General features: G+C 39.1%; 1 protein-coding gene across 5 annotated transcripts in view; it reads left to right on the forward strand.

Annotated features, from left to right (window-relative positions):
- Positions 1–13,485, forward strand: part of pak5 (p21 protein (Cdc42/Rac)-activated kinase 5) — a 78,850-nt gene that overhangs the window by 35,862 nt on the left and 29,503 nt on the right. For 2 of the 5 annotated variants that reach the window (XM_044106027.1, XM_044106030.1), the window contains exon 3: positions 1,539–1,583. The exons of 1 other annotated variant lie outside the window; for it this stretch is intronic. In XM_044106027.1, the coding sequence (XP_043961962.1) occupies positions 1,539–1,583 (45 nt within the window). Of the gene's footprint in view, positions 1–1,538; positions 1,584–5,435; positions 5,475–8,537; positions 8,741–13,485 lie in introns of those variants that run through there. 2 more of the 5 variants (XM_044106032.1, XM_044106031.1) reach the window with 2 other exon arrangements.

Genomic DNA, 13,485 nt, shown 5'->3' on the forward strand with positions numbered 1-13,485 from the left:
ACTCCTCCAATCTGGCCACCATAACCAATCAAATATCTGAAATTATAGCAGCGTTGTCTCCATTTTAATGCTTTAAATCTTCACTAGTTAGTTTCCTCTGACATTATGCGATGCACATTTACAGATCAACAAAGCTGATAAACCAAATATTTATTAAAATGTGTGATAAGACCCCTGCTAAACCTTAATTCTTGATTTGATATTGATTGAAACAATTTCCATGTCTCTCTGTGTTGATATAAAACTATTTCTATCTTTTCAATTTAGGGAGCTACTATTCATAGAAAATTACGGATGTTTTCAAAAGTCTCTTAGTGAGATATTGCCATTACAGTGCCTTGAAAAACACTTAATTGTAAAGTGGTGGAATTAGAAAAACCGGGAGAAGACTCTTCTTCCTATATCAGCTGAAGCTCAGTCAGATTAAGCGTGGAGTGTTGGTGAAGATCAGTTTTGTGTTGCCACAGATCCACAGTTTGAGTCTGAGCTGGACTTTGACTGGGCCATTTCAGGGTTGCCTCTACCCATCTTCCCACCAAGTGTAACCAGTTTCCCAAAACTGGGAAAACAAAAACAAACATGCATAATTAAATGAAAAAAACCAAAACAAAAGCAACAGCAAAATAGTCCAACAACAACAACAAAAACAAAAAACAAAACAGAAAGTAATGTCAACAAAACATGTCCGAAAGGCAGTAGGAAGAAGCAGATGCTTAGTTCTTGTTTTTTAAACTAGTTGATATCAATATCCTGCCTCTTGAGCAGTTTTACTTCAGCCTTCACAATTATACGCTACCTTATTGATCTTTTACAAAGACACCTCAGTTTTAAAGAAGTTTGCGGTTGTATTTTTGGCAAGGCACTGCACACGGCAGACGACGCAGCACTAAATCCGGTGGGACTTATGACCCAAAACATAAAAAAAAAAAACCCTCTCCAAATAAATTTTCTGGAATTTATCTGGTTTACTTATGTCTTCCATTTAACATTTAAACCTGCCGTCATGTGAAACCGTCTTGCATGCCGATGCTTCTCTTCAGTCTGTGTAACTCCTCTGTGAACGTGTGTTTCCTCCCCTCTCTCTGAGTGTCTCCTCTGATGTGTTGTTGTTCATTGATCCCGCTTAACACGTCACTTTGACACGTTCAGTCCATTGAAAGCAGTCAGTGACTATTTATGCCTCTCCCGTTACACATGGGAAGATTTCTCAAATTGCACCTTGATGCTTGTGCTCAACTTTCAGTCGGTTGCACCAGAACAAGGTTTTGCCGCTCAAATTGAGCCACAGTTTCTCTGCTAACGTAAATCTTTTCAAACACTTGTGTCATTTGTAACTGAACGCTCTTATAGGAGCACGTTTTGCGTAGAATCACTTCCCACCACATTGTCTATTAGTCCTAGAGGAACCGCTTTCAGGTCCTCCTGACAAGAACACCTGAACTCAGTGAAAATTCAGAAACGGAGAACAGCAATATGCCACAGGAGATATCTCTGAAGAGGGGGAAACAAGAAAAATAATTCTCTTGCTCTCTTCACAGATATCTCCCCAGAAAGTCCGGTCGTCTGAAACGCCGTTGCCCAAAGTATGACCTCCTCTTTCCTTTCTGTTTTCAACCCCACCCCCTTTGTCCCTCTCCTCTTATTTTTATTATTTCTTTTTTTTTTTTGTCTTTCCTAACGGCCACCTTCACACAGTCCAAACTCAGCCGTTTTGTTCCCACATGTCTCCCCTGCTGCCTGCTGCCATGCATTTTCAGGTGGAGGTGGAATGTCAGCAGGGACAGGGAAGAGACAGAGAAGAACGACTCCACACATGACATAACCGCATCGCTGTGCCGAAAGTCTTTTCTTAGAACTCATCCCCTCTCCTCCTGTGTTTGTCTTGCGCATGAAAACCTCCGTAGAAAAGATAAGACTTAAACTCCGGCGGCATGCTTCCCTTTTGTTTTCCCAGTTGCTGCAGAGCACCATTGAAAATGATGATGAAGATAATCATGATGATGATGATAACGATGGTTGCTGCGATGTGAAGTGCATGTTGTCATGGCAGCTGATTCTGCTCCGACGGAGGCCAGCGCTCTGTAGAAAATGGGTCACGGAGGGTTTGCATGTGTTAGAGGAACCCTTCGTTTCATGTCGTCTTTGAACTCGAGCTACTCAAGCTCGGGGTGGGCGGAGGGACATTTCCTGTCCTCTTCTTTTCCTTTTTAGCGCTGCTTCTCTGCTGTTTCCAACGCATTAAAACACAGTTAGCATGCCGGATCGTGACGGCACACGACTGTGTGCAAGTTGAGGAAACCATCGGCAAATTTCTAAAAAGCGTGGGGGGGGGGTACAAAACTAAAAAAATCAGGCTCTATTTTCTCTTCGGCATCTCCAGGCGATGATCACACTAACCCTAAAACCGAATGAAGAGGATGGAATCAGAGCAAAGCACTGCTTACTCCAAGCAGATGGTTTGCTGAGACATTAATTGCTGTCCAAGCTGTTTCACAAAATGAAGGAATTGGTTTTGGACTAGACATTGAGACTACAGGACTCAATCTCTAGTCCAAAAGATTCTGCAAAAACTTTGGAGCTACTAAACTTCAAATGTGCCTCAGGCTGACCTTACTTGTCTTTTCTTTTCTCCAATAAAAAAAAAAATAAAAAAATAAAAAAATCATGTTTTTTTTTTTTTTTTTTTGTAACTTCACTGTAAATTTGGGAGTCGGACCTCTGCAGTTGTAAAGCAACTCACGATAAAGTAACGTCATTCCTGTGACGTAAAGTCATTTTAATCAGATTCCAGAGAAAGTGCTGGACACGACTGAAGTTTTAACCAGCTGGATGGACCACACGATAATGAATAACTACCTTACTTCTTATCTGACGCTGTGCACTACTGGTTAGCTGGCTGAAAGGCTACCACAATGTTCCCCACCTTAAGACTATTTGGGTGGTTAGGAAATATGTCTAGTTGCGAAAAATATGGAAAGTCTTGTTGTGGAAACCTCACTGCTTCAATAGTGACAAACGTGAAAAGAGGGTTGTTTGCTTATTTTTTTTAAACAGTTCTAAAATTTGGGAGTAAAAATTACACTGGACCAACAGTTCTCACTGTAAAATAGTTGCTGTTGAATTGGATTTAGAAATGCTCATCGGAAATTTCCAAAATTCTCAAAAAAAAATTTACTCCAAGTGAGGCAAAAAATACAATTTCTTCATCAAAATAATTTATTAGGATGTTTAGAGTAAAAATATCAGGCGATAATATCAAACCACATCTCAGCTGACTTGGCTGAGACTAAAGTACATCAATTACTATAAAAAATTCAGCTGAGACAAAAGATAAAGACTTACGACTTGGAAAGTTAGCATTCAGAACTTTTTCTTTCCAAACCAGTGCTCAAAAAAGGCAGCAAACAGCTGTCTTTGTCCTGTATTTGTGGTTTTATATTCCTTGCACTTGCCATTTATTCCCCAGTCTTGCCTCTTGAATTTTATTACGGTAGTGTTTTTTTGTTTGTTTGTTTGTTTGTTTTTATTGGGCTCAGGTGTGCAATCATCTGTGAAACTCATAAATAACATTCATAAGGCACAAGAGAGGCAAGACGTTGCTGACTGGGACTCATGCCTTCCTTGCCACAATATTTAACAGTGACGCCAGTGAACATGCACAGATGAAATCTTTCTACATATTTTCAACCTTTTACTTTGTTTTTCTCTTCCAGGTAAAACAATCTCATTCTCCCAAATACAAGTCCCGCACATTGATGTAAAGTAGTAGTCCCAAAACTGATATTTCTTTCATGCCTTTGTTTTTCCGGGTGATTTATGCTTGTTTTTTTTTTTTTTTTTACAGTTACGTTGGGCATTATTACGCCATGTTGGTTTTCAGAAAGTAATTATAGGTAATCCTGTAAAATCTATGTGATTCATATCTATTCTTTATTGCGTTCAGTGTCATCTGTAGTCAGTTGGTTGGATGGTTAAACGAACGCTGCTTAAAAAACTGTTATCAAGCCAGGAGCGACTTTTCTCTTAACCAAAAGAATTTCAGGTTTGCTTTCAGCTTTTTATATTTGTCGCTCTGTTAAAGTAGGAAAAACCAAAAGGGGTGAAACACAATTATAAAAACTACTTAAAAAACTCAATTCAGCAGTGAGTTAGCGTATATTTTTGTTCTCAGCCCACAAAATAAGGTCAGCATTATTATAGAAGTTGTAATCAATATGTTACAAACTAACAACAGTTCAAAATACAATTGATTTTTTTGTTTGTTTGTTTTAAATAAAAACTATCACGTCATGTTTGAGTTTCATACTTTGAAACTCAAATGTGTTGATGGCTGTTACAGCCTGATGGCTGCACAGTTCATTTTCGCGTAACTTGCTAATGGCTGAAAAAGAAACAAGCAAATGCTGGAAACAAAATATTATATCATGTCATCATTAAAGAAGTGCCAACCAAAATGAGTGATTTACTTCTACAACGGGATCGTCAAAACGCTCAGTGGACTGACTTTAAAAGTGGCAAAATGAATGCTTTAATGTGGCTCACATTGTGCCCTAACAATAAAAAAAAATCTGGAGAAATCTTCCGATCATCCCAAAAATAAAGGCCTTATCTTGATGAAACAAGGAAAAGTAAATGTGGAAAGATGCATTTGTTGGGGGAGGAAATGGTCAAAGGAAAATAACAAAATAATTTGCAAGCTGTGAGATTTGCCAAGGTTATTTCTTTTATAAGTACTTATTATTGACTTTCCCTTTTCCAACTTTTTACATTAAAAAAAATTTTTTTTTTTACATTTTTAATTTCTAAATTGTAAACAAGGGGGACATAAGTGCAATCTCTCAGGAAGCATCAAAAATACATAATGTTCAGTTTAATGTCTTCATGGTTGGATTTTATTCTCTTGGTTTGACAGCTTTTCACCCTTAAAATATGAAATCAGGGTCACTCGCATCTATAACCACCTGCTCTTCCTCACACAAATGGAAACCAATAGATTCGTGGGTCAGTGTACTTGTTTTGAAGAAGGTACATTTTCACCCAACTAGAAGATTTTTTTTAACCTATATTTTCGAGATTTGTTGTATTAGATGTACGGTCAGTTTTAAGGAAGTCAGTACTGGTATAGTTAGTGTGTGTGTGTCCATAGCTTCCAAGCTGGGTTCTGTTATTTATAGTGTCCCACTCGTGGCTCGATGACTTCCTCTCCTGGATGCTATGACACTTAATGCTAGCTTGTTTTTCGTGGCAGACTCCCTCCCACCCCGGCTCCAGCTCTTTCTACAACGGCTGTGTGTGAAAGTGTTTATGCTCACCCCAGCAGGGCGTGAATAACGCCGCCTCAAGTCTGGCACACCTCCGGAGATGTCTCCATTCAGACAAGGTGCCGTAAAAAGGCTGGCGTATTGAATGTGCGTGTTAACCTGTCGGCGCGTAGATGCTACTTTTAGACGATGTCTAATGAGCATGTAAACACGGTCAGTGTGGCCTCAGGTTCCCTCGCCCGTTGTTTATTCGCAGGTTTGTACTTTTTGTCGCCGGGCTACTCACCTCAGTTGATAGTTTGTATCGCTTATAGGCCTCACTCTCACATCTACTCTGTTTCATCCAGCCTCCGCAAGCCGTTAGCACACATGCTAATCCAGAACTCTATTGACTGACACAATGCCTTAGCAACGTCTCCGTGTGTCTCTAAAAGTGTCAGCAAATGTTTAGATAGTACAAAAAAAACCCCCTTTACTGCGTAGTGTGATTTGGCTGTGAAGAAGCTTTTTTTTTTGTGCTTTTGTTATTTTTTGTCACACTTAATGTCAGAGGAAAACCAGAGGAAAAACACAAAGTTGTTTCAAAGCATGATTTTGTTTTAGAAGTGAGAAAGCTAACCAAACTAACTTGGCCTTATGTGAGAATAAGATTGCCCCGTAAGTCAATATTTTGTGCCATCAAGCATTTGTGATTAACCAGCAACAATTGTTTTACGTCACTGTGGAGTAATATTGTCCAACTCCTTGATTTAATTTAGTTATATTGAAAGAGTTTTGAGAATGGACAACATTTTTAATGTAATACCACACAGCATTTCATTGTATTTCAGCCTCGCCTTTGATTAGGACACTCTAAAACCTTCATGTTTCTCTATATTTGGAGGGATTCCAAAGTGAACTTGCTGGTGTGCTTTCAATAATTGTGGTGTAACTTCAATGTACGTGAGCTAATGGTCTGAAGCAGATGTCCACACACTTTTTCCATCAGGACTTTCTGGTGGAGAGCAAAATGTTTGGCTACATCAATTTTAAAGTTTGTTTGTTAAACCATAAACGCTGATCTCACTACCAAGGGAGAACTTCAGTGAATTCTGACCACCTATAAGTTGTTGATGGGCACTAAACATGGTTTTGGTTAGCCGTCACACTTGGCTCCCAAGTGTGCCACTTTTTATTCTGTATGTGCATTACGGCTCTCAATTTGGTGCAAGTGCATCCTAATGCCTTAGAAATTGCTTGGTAGTCCATTCCATTGTTATAAATGTTAATAATTGTGTTGCTTGATTCTTCAGCCTGGCAGTAAAATTATGCTTAGTTGTGGCTAGGGAAACTGCACAAATAAATGCGGTCAAAAACAGTTAATTTCTGAGGTAATAACAGGGGAGGGGAGTTGCTTTTTCCACAGAAGGTCAAGCCTGTCAGGTTTTCTTTCTTCTTGGTAAATAACATCATTAATTAAAGACCTCAAGATGATCTTTGCCGGATATAAACACTTGATGAAATCGTTAAAGGAGCAGCACTGCAGTGTGTCTGTAGGTGTGTGCGTAGGTAGCTGAATTAAGTTGTTGCATTCTTTAGCACTGCAGGTGGAGAGCAGTGTCTTATATCAATATCAGGTTTGTGTTACACTTTGGCTTTGACACCTGTAAATCGCAGGCTCCTTTGGAGCTGATGAGGCATTTACCACATTGACATCTGTGTTAGTGTTTGTCTGTGCTGGTAGATTGATGTGATTGTGCATGCCTGCATGGATATTTAGGGCTATTGGGTTGTTATTGCCTTCTGCTGGACCCTGGTGTCTTGTGTTTCCTCAACACTAAGTATTACATTTCTTGGTTCATTCTCGAGGACTTGGGTTGAAAAACAGCGACTTAAGAGACTGAAAGATGGGTAATCAGTTTAATACAACTGACTAGTCACATTTAAATAAATCTTTAAATTTTACCAAACCAGTTAAAATCCTCTTAGGGCTCTAGATGTACCAATGAGGATTATCTTACTTATTTTTTTTTTACTTATTTTGTTTGACATTTCATCCTGCTGATGCCAGTTTTGGCTGATCAGTTCAGCTTGTCGTTAAGAACCGTAGTATAAAATTATAAATAAAAAAAAACAGCATTTTAAATAGTCCTTATAGTCTAGTGTCCTGTCTATGATTAACTGTAGATGTAGACCTTTTGAGAAATGCAGTGTGTCCAGTATATTATCTATCATTGTTTTGGTTTGCATTAATGTCGTTGTGAGTACGTGAAAGCTGTGCTTTCAGACTTAGATCATGACAGGTAATTTTCTCCGGAGGTCATGTTGGCACAGCTGAATGAGGCGGTATTCTCAGCTGATGCTGCATAGCTCTGATGATGGTGAAGGAATGAGACCGATTGTCGCCGATACACGTGTTTTTTTTTTCTTGTAGTAGAAAATAAAAAGTTATTCTTAGTTTAACACATCAAGACAGAGACCGTCCCCTGGAAGTGCTGACTTGCTTTCCTTACGGACGCCTGCTCTTTCCTTACTTTCCCCTACTCCATTTGCAATCTCTTAATATGTTTTAAACAATCTGCTGCTACTCCCCAGATTTCTGAGCTGTAGGTTTACAGGTAGAGTGTAGGTGGTGGGGATATTTTAGGGAGCTGAACAGCTTGCTGCAGTAAGACCCATTATAGCTCCACTGAAAATATCTCGACTTACATCACGCCAGAAATATGCACTTGAATGCAGAATTTTGAGGTAAATTTGCAGAAGATCTTATTTAGGTGACATATTGTTGTCTGTTTTATTTTAACAATGTGCCCTCAGTCAAAGTATGAAAGAAACGAGTCATTTCCTTATTGATGATCTCAAAACCAAGGCTTTTAAAAATGATTTGTGGCCGAGTCCGTGCCTGAATTCAGCTCTTCTTACCTGTTGGGTCTACTGTTGGCCATTTTGTCAACTGTCCTAATGCTCATTGCACAACCGTTTTCAAAACCACATCCCAGTTTGAAGTGCATGAGCACCGTATAGGGCTGCACCAAATTAAAGAAAAATGCGATATGCGAAAAATAATTGTGACTGTTATGACTGATCACAAATGTCTAGAATATTCCACAACTAACAGTCAGTTAGCTCGACATCTGAAGGGATACTTGGTCCTGCTCTAAATGTCAGTGGGTCAGTCGTCCAGCTTCCCCCACCAGTTTACTGGCAGGTTATGGAGAGGCGAAACTTGATCATTAGGTTCCTCAGCAGATAGTTTCAGTGGGCTTGGTGCCCGGTTTACAGTAAGGTCATGCAGCTGCAGAGAGGCTTGGGGACTTATTAGGGCAGGTGGACCAGGGGTGGCAGTTTTTTGGGGCTGTGGCATGCAGGAGGACTCAGTAGTTGAGGGGAGCAGTGGAGGTCTGGTGAAGCTTTAAGGTTCGAGACGAGGACAAGTCAAAGGAAGGATGAAGACCGAAGAGGCAGCAGTGTTAAAGTGCCGGGTTCACAGGCAGCTACAGGTGGGCTGTTTGACGTGCCATATTTCCTCTGATTCCAAACTGCATGTTAGCGTGGAGGCTATGCAACAGGTGCTTACTGCTAGCAGGTGCGTGCACACCTCAAGCCAAACGGTTGCTACAGCGGTGAAAGTTTTCTGTTTTTCCACCAACAAAATGCGCATCTCCCTCCATCGTTTATATTTCTGTTGCTGCTGATAACTGTCGCATAGAAACGGCGATCACTCCCCAAGACACGTAGAGGGAATATTAAATTACAAAAGAAAATAGTAACACGCAGTAATGCAAAGTGATTTCGATAAGTAACTGTAATCTGACTACTGGATGCGTTAGATTACTCGTTACTGAAAAAAGTGACCCGACATCAGCAACGCCTTACGAAAACTGGACTCATGCAGTTTGGCCAGATTGAGCAGCAAAACGCTCCAAGTGGCGTTGGCATTGAACTAAAGGAGTATAGTGGAGGATGTCTGATGCTGTGGACCTGATTCTTTAACAGATTACTGGGGAACATTGTTAGAGTCATTGGCTCTTTGAAAAAAATGAAGATGTTTTAAATAAAACATCTGCCTGTCTCTGTCAGACAACTGGAAGTGGGTAATCTCTGGGTCTTTTGGCCGCGTAATGCTTTTTTTTGTTTATTTTTAGTGTGGGATTATGCTGCTGCACTAGACCATGAGCTTAATATTTATTTATTTGTTTATTTTTACATCTTTACTTTAAGGAAAATAACTCCTGACTGACATGTTGGAGCATCTGTTTTGCATTGCACTGAGTCGCAGTGGATAGCCTTGATTTAGACCTCGCTTGTTCCTTTCTCTGCTTCTTTCCACCCGTCTCTTCCTCCTCCTCTTCTTCTGCTCCGTCTCTTAGTGTTGACGTGCGTCTGCCATTCATTGTACCAAAAAAAAAAAAAAAAAAAAACATTTAAAATTGCCTTCACAGAGGCATCAGAGCCTAAGTTGGCAGTGAGGTTTGGCTTTCAGCGACGTGCGCTGTGCTTTTTGCCAGGGGAGCTCAAGCTGTCCTGGCATTAATGCCGTCCCTCGATGTCTCAGTGTAGACTTTTTGGAAGGGCATTTAGGCGGTGAATTTTAAACAAGCGAAAGTGTTGCTTAAGATGATGTGTCAGAGTTTAGGAGCTGCAATTTCGTAGCGGCTTTACAGAGCAGCCCAAATTTGTTTGATGAGAAACTGCAAAGTAACTGCTAATCCTCTTGAACGCAGGATGGCAGCTGCTCAGACTGCTGGGTGAAAGGCAGCTTTTAATGGCCGAACCTGTGGTATCCTCATGTGGCCACACTGCAAAGTGCAGCTCCTGATCTTGAAATGTAGAAGAGTGCAGCAGGTTGCTGGATCAGGATAAAACGTATTCAGGATGTGTAAAGCAGGATTGGACCCAAGTTGAAATGTTTGATCTGAAGAGAAGCAACTTAAGAAGTCTGGGAATTTTTGAATTTGAAAATACAAAACGCAAAACCCGGCTTTCTCTCTTTTTAATGAAGCATGTTTGCGCTCTTGCAGGAAACAGACAATATTCTGGTTATGAATAAACAACAGGTAATTGTTACGGTGTATAGCTACAAAGTATTTTTTTTGTTACAGCATTGAATCATAAAATACCATTAAAAAAAACTGCACTGCAGGTGGGCAAAAATATTAAAAACATTAATAAAAAAAATCATAGTAAGAGAAGAATCTATAAATTGCATATTCCCAGGTATATATTCCAAGTTTATCTGTTGGAAGACAAAAGTAAAACAGTCATGCGTTTTATTTATTTATTTAAAATTAAGAATTATATTAATACATATCATATGAATATATTTAATTTGTGCCCAGTTCATTCTATTACCCAATATTTCAGAGTATTAACAACATTTCTGAAATTAATCTAAAGACTTTAGATTTTTTTTCTACAAAACTTTTCAACTTTTCAAACTCTGAAATATCCGAGTCATTTCTAGAAAATCTCAGAGATTAATCTCGAAATTTCTGAATTTTTTGCCGGAAATTTATTATTTTTTCTATCCATAATGACCCTAACACACCGTCATACAAAAACTGCCCTTGATGGCATCAGGCAAAAATAACTTTATTCTTTCTTTTTGATTATTTTCTTCTTCTCTTGTGAGCAGAGTCAAAATCAGTGCTTTATTGCCCCCTATGAGACATTAGAGGTAACTGCATGTTTCTGAGTGAAAATTTGTTGGTTCAGATGAGCAAAAAACAGTATTGAGTACAGGTTATTTTGTGTTGGAGTGGATTATTTATTTATTTATGTTTTAGATTTCCGACCATGAGAGTAACATACGACTCTATGTTCATGTGTGTAAAACTATTATGTGATAGTCAGGAAGCAGAGTTGAAGCTGAGAAGCGGGTGACGGTTTTCTGTAGGGGCTGACAGGACTCAGATTAATGAGCTCTGCTGTGTAATTAATCTTTGGGCAGCTGTCTGTTTATCTGTCTCTAAGTTGACAAGAAGATAAGTGCAGGACAGACAGTTTGATCCCCACCTCTCCCTTCCAACTTTCTTCTTCCTCTCCCACTTTTAGATCTAAAACTTTCTCTGACAGTAACGCACTCAGAGCCTCCTCAGAGAAGGATAATCTCTCTGACTCAGTGGGATCATACACATGCTCATACTGTCACAGCAGATGAATTTCTTGGCTATTATTTCTAGTAATTTCTGAAGGCTGTGCAGCGTGAGTCTGCTTGTGCTCAGACGACCAGATCAAACAACTCGTAGCTGAGATTTGCTGCAGTGATGAACTAAAGCAGAATTTGGTTAGACTCTGTGTTTGTGTTTTATTTTGATTTTTCCGCTAATCCTGTTTGCTGGAAATCGCTGGTGGTTCCAGCCGCTGCCCTCCGTGCGACTCGTTCACCCTAGCCTTGTAGCTGAGCCACTGCGTGACTGAGGTCAAAGGGGACCAGGTCACGCTCCTCTAAACGGCCAGCGATGGAGATCTGGGCATAACATGAATCATATAGCTGGAGGAAACAGGCTCAGCTTCCAGCAGCATGATACATACAGTATTCTCTACCCAAACTATAATATATAAGAGGATTACTGCATGAAATCTAAATATTTTCTGATTAAGTGTGAGAAAATCGCACATCCCACAACCAAAGATGGATGTAGAAGATGTAAAGCACGATAAATGTGTTGAGACAAAGATGATGAAAGAGGCATAAACAGTAAAATTGAACCTCTGAATCATACTTTAGTGAAATAATAAATAAATGTTACCTGTAATTTAACATATTGATTTTAGTTAAATTCTCAGAACATTGACCTTTTGAGGTCTAAGCAGCCTGTAAATGTTCCTGCAATCTTGGTGTGCTGCTAGCTTGTTAGCTCTTCTTCTGTTTCTGCTTTGTTCATGATGTGACCCACCAACAAAATATTAGCCAAAATTAACAAAGTGCATAGCAACACATTCTTTATTCTGGATTATTTATTTGTAGAAGACATTAGATATTATACATAATTCTTAGAAATTTTACATGAAGTTGTATCACAAAAACAGGGCACCCCTGGTTTAAGAGAGAGCATATGGAGAGCATATGAAACTCTCTCTTAAACCCTTTCTTTAGACACAAGAGGTCGCTGTTGTCTTAGCTACAAGACTGCAAGACGCTGATTTATCTTTTAACAGCCCCTCTTAATAACTTTATTTCTTATGTTTTTGATTATTTTTTCAAAAATATACTTTTATTCAGCTTTGTAGACTTCTCTTGTAGTTAAACCTAACTGTTGGAATTAGTAGTGTTTGGTTTACAGCAGGATGACGGAGGTTGTTTAGTATTGTAGCTAACAGCTATCCGCTAGCTGTTAGCGGGAAAAGCCTGAGGAAACGGGTCAGCAGCCCGAAGCCTGTTAATCGTGAACATGTAGCTAAAGCCTCTTCTGTGTGTTGGGTAATAACATTTCAAGAAGTCTGACTTTGTAAGTCTCTTTCAAAATATTACAGGCGAGCCGCGTTGTCAGGGAGTATTGTGATCCAAAGTCCCTTTTTTACTGGGCTTTGAGGTCTGGATTAGGACTTTTATTAATAATTTTAATGTGAGACATGAGCTCCAGAAATCTGGCTGTACTGTGTTCCTTTGTCAAAAAGTTATTTCACCCTATTTATTTATTTTCTTTTCAGCTTTTAACTTTTAGTTATATATGTTACTGTAGTAGATTATGTTTTTATTTGAATTCAACAGAATGTATGTGTTTGTGGAAAAAAAGACTTTTGATTCAAGATATTGTGTTACATTACAAAAACCTGGGATTTTAACGAGTGGTAGAAGCGTTGTAACTTCAGTCCGGGCAATTATTAAGGAAATATTGCGCCTGACCAGCAGAGGGCAGCAAAACACAAAACATCGAGTAAAGGGTCAAATAGCCTAATTTACCGTCTGAAAGTTTGCCTTTTAAACGTTTAAAAAGACTTGATTTATATTTGGCAAACTTCTCTGGTTTGTTTGCTGATGATCAGAAATATAAAAAATTCCTCCGCTTTTATATCTTCTTTGACCTTCAAAAAAGTTTAACAGAAAACATGTTACTTTCCCTTGACTTTAGGTTAAGGATAAGCTGCATAGCTACATGAAAATTAAACGGATTTATTTTTTCCCTGAAAACGATCAACATTGGGAGAAATCAGTATAAACTTTCATGTCTCTTGACGAACCAGGATGGTTTAAAGTGTATTTTTTAGAGTTCTGCTTGCTAAACTTGACGTCTGTTTTTTA

This window comes from Gambusia affinis, linkage group LG22, assembly GCF_019740435.1.
Source record: "Gambusia affinis linkage group LG22, SWU_Gaff_1.0, whole genome shotgun sequence".
Classification (NCBI taxonomy): Eukaryota; Metazoa; Chordata; class Actinopteri; order Cyprinodontiformes; family Poeciliidae; genus Gambusia; species Gambusia affinis.